This window comes from Trichogramma pretiosum, unplaced genomic scaffold (assembly GCF_000599845.2).
Source record: "Trichogramma pretiosum strain Unisexual culture from Peru unplaced genomic scaffold, Tpre_2.0 scaffold94, whole genome shotgun sequence".
NCBI classification, from domain to species: Eukaryota; Metazoa; Arthropoda; class Insecta; order Hymenoptera; family Trichogrammatidae; genus Trichogramma; species Trichogramma pretiosum.
Genome location: NW_019641682.1, coordinates 129,443 through 135,521, shown reverse-complemented (window position 1 = coordinate 135,521; position 6,079 = coordinate 129,443). Strand labels below are relative to the sequence as shown.

Sequence of the window (6,079 nt, the reverse complement as noted above, 5' to 3'; positions counted from 1 at the left end):
CCTAATCTGATTTTCTGCATTATCGCATAATTGAAGTAACAATAATCATTATTATTACAAAAATTCTTTTCTGCTGCTGCTGCTGCGACGACCTATGCTCTGAGGACAGAAAGCACAACAATTGCGCGACGACGACGACGCGAAGGTTGCCTGCCGCCGCCGCGATGATCGAAAAGACCTAGAATCGATAAAAATTATTCTCTTATAAAGCAAAGATCGCAGCTTGACCCTGCGAGCCGCCAATGCAGTAAATTATGTAAAACGGCGTAAAATTAGCCGCGAAGCGCGAGAATTTTTGTCGAAGAAGTGAGAAAAATGTACGGCAGTGGTGGTGGTTGGCGCGCGAGCGTTTTGCAAAAAAAAGGGAAATCACGTGTGTATTCGTACCTCCAGCGTTGAGAGAGGCTCAATAATGATTTATCTTATCTAAGGCGTCTGCCGTAACGTTACCTAATCATCGTCGAGATATACAACCCATGGAAAAAATCATCCTCTCGATACAGAGAAGTTAGTATTTACTTGTAAAAACTTTAAGTCAATAATGTAAATATACCATACGACAGTAGCTATATAGACTCTTTACATATTGCAACACAGTCAATGAATTAGAATCGTAACACTTTATATACTATATAATCCTCAATGAGATTGATTATATCAACAAAAGTTCGGATTAATCATCATCGTCGTCATAGATCAGCATGGAAATGGCAATTAATGCCGCTGCAAGCTCTCGACTGCGCATCAACAAACTCATCTCTAGCGGCGAATGTGGGGTAAAAAAATTAATGTGCGTTATACACATTATCCCCCTATTAATAGCATAAATTGTAATTCGTAATATTTTCGTCGTCGTCGTCGTCGATAGTGGATAAGTACAAGTTTATAATTACGACGCGATTATCTCTGCAGCGCGCAATACATGTACATAATTTGCAATAGCAGTAAATGCTGTATACATCTATATTGGAGCGCGTTACAAATTGTACACGATATTGCTTCTCTCTCTTTCTTGTATTATACGAAGAGACGACGATTGATTATTACTACTGTACAAAATTCATTATTAATCGTATGATGCGGTGTATTAACGTCACGTCGGTATACAATAAGGTATTCTTTTGTTTTTACTTAAGTGGGTGGAAAAATCTGTCTCCCACGTTTAATAACGACGCTTAAATCTAACAAAAAAGCCCAAAAAAATGACATTAAAATTAACATCGAGAAATTAACCGCCTGCGTGCCGCGCGCACTTGTTCTCACCGATTCATCGCACGCGACTTACGCGTGACCAAGTCCGCGCCGCACTCGAATAAAAAAGTCTTTTTTCAAATATATAATCGATAGTAATCACCGGCAGCAGTAACAGCGCGCGCACACACATGAAAAAACGATTCGTTTACTAATGCCAAAATTACCGTCGTCGACGATTCGCCTCCCTCTATGTTAATCAACGACGATGATCACCTGAGCGACTTGTTTTTCGCGCCCGCGCTATTTGAAGTGTGTAAACCGCACCACACACAGCTAATTCGTCATTCGGCGTCATTGTCGATCGAAAGGTGGTATAGGAAATAAATTTGACTAGCGAAGAATTATCTCTGCGCTCTGTACGCGCTCCAAATGACATGTATATATCTTTTTTGTCAAAGATGTTACACACGTTTGCTGCGCATTCGCACTTATAGACACGTGACTTGCAGAAAAATTACTATGTGTGTATGTATTTTTTCCCGAATATAATGGGTTGCGCCGTACGCGCGGGGTTCGTGCAACTTTTTGATTATTCGTCGAAGAAATAGCTATAAAGCGATGATCGAGCAGAAATTGACTAATATGTAATTCCTTATTCTCGGCGATATTCATGGAATTTCAGGATTTTTTGTCGTCCCCAGCAGCAGCGGCAGCACAATGACAACTCGATTGGGGCAAGCCAATTATACACAAACGTGCAAGAAAAAAATAAATAAATACAAAACTGCTGCTGCTGCCGAATGCGAACCGCCGTAAAAAGGAATTCTCTCGCTATATTTAGTAACAAGACAGAGAGAGAAATCCGATAAAGACTTTAATAAAAGAATAACTTTGAGAGGGAAATATACTAATAATTGACCGAAGTAGTGGTGGTGTGTGCGTATTGAACCTTGCAAAAGTTACGTTCTCAAGTGACGCATATAATATATTTCTCGTATATTATTATCAAGTTCGATGCTGATAATGAATCCATACTCGTCCTTCGCGGAAAACGCATGCATATCGCACAAAATATACTCTCTCACATGTCGAGAGAACATGTGAGCGGCGCGAGATGATGCTGTATATGTGTACAATGCACAGACATGCGGCACGAGGGGCGAACGCGCGAATTCCCAAGTATTACAAACACGCGACCGCTCGTCATCGCGGAAGAAGTGTTGTATCGCGTTAACATATCGAGTGCGAGGAGATTTTGACCGAGATCGTGGAAACGTCTCGAATTAAGGGAAAAAACACACGGCTCTCGGGGATAGTCACCCAGAAGATAATAATCGCGTGGGCCTATCGTGTGTTTGTGTCGCGCGTCGAGCCGCGAATAATTAGCGACATCGCCGATTCACGTATTATGGCGCATCGAGGCGAAAGAAAGAGAAAAAAAAGAAGAATTATTATTATCAACGTGGGGGAGATTATTATTATAATAATACCCACACATTTGCGTTATAGTGTGGCGGCGGGCGGGCGGGCTCGTCGCCGCCGACAACGTGTTTAGAATTGAAGAGAGAGAGAGAGAGAGAGAAAGAGTGACACCCATATATCACGATCGTACTCGTGCTCTTAACACACGTACGTAGTATGTATAAGTACGTACGCGCGCGCAAAAAAAAGAGGTATAGCGAACTTAAGCACATACACATGCGAAGAAGATACTCGCACACTTGCGAATATTATTATACGGTCTCGCGAGAGACAGAGAGCAAGAGAGCGAGAGAGAGAGAGAGAGAGACGGCGACTTCTCTCTCTCAAGAGAGGTGGAAAGAAGAGAAGCGACGTCTCTGTTCGCGAAGCTCGATGTGTGTTGGGTATATATCGCGTCTACATACACACGGCCGAGCACAACCGGGGCCGTATATATAAAAAAGAAACGCTCTCGACGAACCGACACAGTCGACCACGAGAGAGTCTTCGGTTTGGTAGTTCGATTTTTACAACAAGCAAGCAACAACCCGCCTTTTATACACATACCAAAGCGCCCGGTTTTGCAACCAGTCTCAGTCTCTTAACTGCAACTCGTTCGTAAACTCCCGTTTGCGCTTCTTCCGAGAGAGATCGAGCTTTTTTGACAATTCAACGCGGTCAACAAAGTTTTTGTGGTGGTTTTTTTTTTTTTGAATCCTTCGTTTTCATCAACGAGACAGTCATGAACGGTGCCAAGGAATACGTCAAAGCTCACGGACTGCAGTCGCGGGACGCGAGCGACGTCATCGAGGAATTCAGCGACGAGATCGCCAACATGACGGGCGTCTGCCTGGACATCGGCTGCGGACCGGCCGTCGTCACCAGGGATCTGTTTCTACCTCGTCTGCCCAAGGATGCCACCGTCGTCGGTAAGTTGTCATTTCTCTATAAACCCTGATAATGTGTCTTTTTAGAGTTGTAACTTGAAATTAAAGCTCTAAAGTTCAAAAAAGCTCCCTTCGAAATTTTCCAACTTTCGATTCATTTTTCTAACCGCTGTCAATCCGTTTTTTCTCTCGCATATAGGTGCCGACATATCCAAAACCATGATCCAATTCGCCCAAGACGAGCACGCCGACGAGAAGCGGCTCTCCTTCATCAATCTCAACATAGAGACGCAAAATCTACCGCAGCACCTCGTGAGCGCGTACGACAACGCCGTCTCGTTCTATTGTCTGCATTGGTGTCAAGACGTCAGGTAAAAAAAAAAAAATTATTATTTGACATCGTACGCGCGCACACGCGTGTTTTAATACACGCGAGAGAAGAATAGCGAATCCATAATGCGAAATAAACGCTGGGTAAACAAAAAAAAAGCACGCGCGAATTGGAAATATACTCCACTCAACGTAGCCACTTGTGCGCGAGTGACAAAACGTGTGTGGTTCGTACTTTTTCCATTACACTAATTCATAATACGCATATAAAACATAGAGATATCGGAGTCGAAACCTTTTAATCGCGAATCGAACGATACGCGCCAATTTGCTACTACTACCACTACATATGCTGTGGGCCTCGCGGAGAATATAATATATGTGTCGTCACGTTGATATATGGCTGATTGTGAACCGTATACTATATACAATATATAAATTTTGGGTTTGCCGTCGCCTAATCAATTTCGTTTTTAATGTGTGTTTGCAGACAAGTGTTTGACAACATTTATCAAATGCTTCGCCCAGGTGGAAAATCTCTGGTGCTATTTTTAGCCCACAATACCGGCTTCGAGAGCTATCTCAAGCTGCACAAGGATCCAAAGTACAACCCCTACATGAAGGTATATTTTTGTTTATAATTTTTTTTTCGCTTTATCTTGCAATAATTTACAACATCGATTCGATAAAATTATATGCAAGTCGTGACTTTAGAGTTTATCTCGGATGCATAGAATTTCATTCATTTATTTCTCCGCGTTAAAAACCTGTTGATACGAAATTTTGAAATCGACTATATAGAATGTAATATCCGATAGATTATTCATTCGAAAAAATACAAGATACCGATAATTTTTTTTTTCACTCTTATTGATTCGGAAATTTCGATCGAGATACCGTCAAAAAACACACTTTTTACATCGTATAATTAATGGTCGATCAATCAACTTTTGCAGGATATCTCGAAATACATACCTTACTTTCAACGCTGCGCCAATCCGAGAGCGACTCTGAAAAAGATCATCGAAGAGTCAGGGTTCGAGGTGATGCACTGCAGCTATCGGGAAAAGACCTTCATCTTCAAAAGTCAAGAAATTTTGAAAAGTAAGTTTATAAAATCTCTTTATAAAATGATCCAATTTTTTTTATTCCCGAAACAAAAATTAATCCTCTCTCTCTTTCTCAACAGAGCACGTTCAAGCCGTCAATCCCTTTACCGAGCGTATGCCCGAGCACGTGAAAAAAGAGTACGAGGAAGATCTGCTGCGCGACATCGTGAGCAGAAAGTTCTCCTTCATCGACAACAACAACGAGGGCGAGTCGAAGGACGATTTTCAAATTTTGGACAGATATCACGTGCTCATAGCGCATTTCAAAAAACCAACGTATAGAATTAAGTGAAAGCACACAAATTATTTAGGAGTGAACCAATTTTGCATTATCTGCGCATTCTGTACATATTCTGTCTAGCTTTTTTCCCCCTGCTGTTAGTGCCTTCACGCATGTACAAAGTATTTTCTAGTGATATTTTATGTAGAAACAAATTTTTATTGTTAAACGATCACAGTTCCTAAAACTTTATGGTATGTGAATTTCTCCGAGAGACAACCTTCGAGAAGACAAAATTATTTAATGAATGGCAATTCATTCGATTTAGAAAAACATCTTGATGTAAAAGTATTCCAGCATAATGAAATTTATTATGCGCTTAGTGTAAATATAGATTTTATAATGTTTTAATGTTTTTTTGTACATATAATTATAGTTGAAACATTGTATGTTTAAATAGAAACAATTTTTAACGATTAATCTTGCCTTTTTTTACTTATTTCAATTTCTTAAAAAAACATTAAATCCAAAATTCCTTGAGAAATATTGAGGAGTTTTAATAGAAAATAGATACAGTTGAATAAATGAAATGAATATTAAAACTGAGCCTATTGTGGAAATGAAAATTTAAAGACAATAAATTCAGTTCTCAATTAATTCTGGTACATCAAAAATGAATCACGCCAAATTCCAGAGAAATGAATTGAGGTGGAAAATATATACTTAAATTTTCATTAAAATCGGTTCAAAAGTTCGATAGATATCGTTAACACAAAGAGTGATCAAAACATTAGCAAAAAATCGCTCGCATGAGAACATGTTATGCAAAACATAGTACTGAAAATATTATAATACATAGATATAATAGATTACTACTC

General features: G+C 39.9%; 1 protein-coding gene across 1 annotated transcript; it reads left to right on the top strand.

The window, feature by feature from the left end:
- The first annotated feature begins 3,105 nt into the window (after positions 1–3,105).
- On the top strand, positions 3,106–5,566 carry LOC106654322 (juvenile hormone acid O-methyltransferase). Its single transcript, XM_014374127.2, has 5 exons — positions 3,106–3,584; positions 3,742–3,913; positions 4,363–4,495; positions 4,829–4,976; positions 5,062–5,566. The coding sequence occupies exons 1-5, from the start codon at positions 3,398–3,400 to the stop codon at positions 5,271–5,273; spliced, it is 852 nt and encodes a 283-aa protein (XP_014229613.1). The 5' UTR covers positions 3,106–3,397; the 3' UTR covers positions 5,274–5,566.
- Positions 5,567–6,079: the final 513 nt, after the last annotated feature.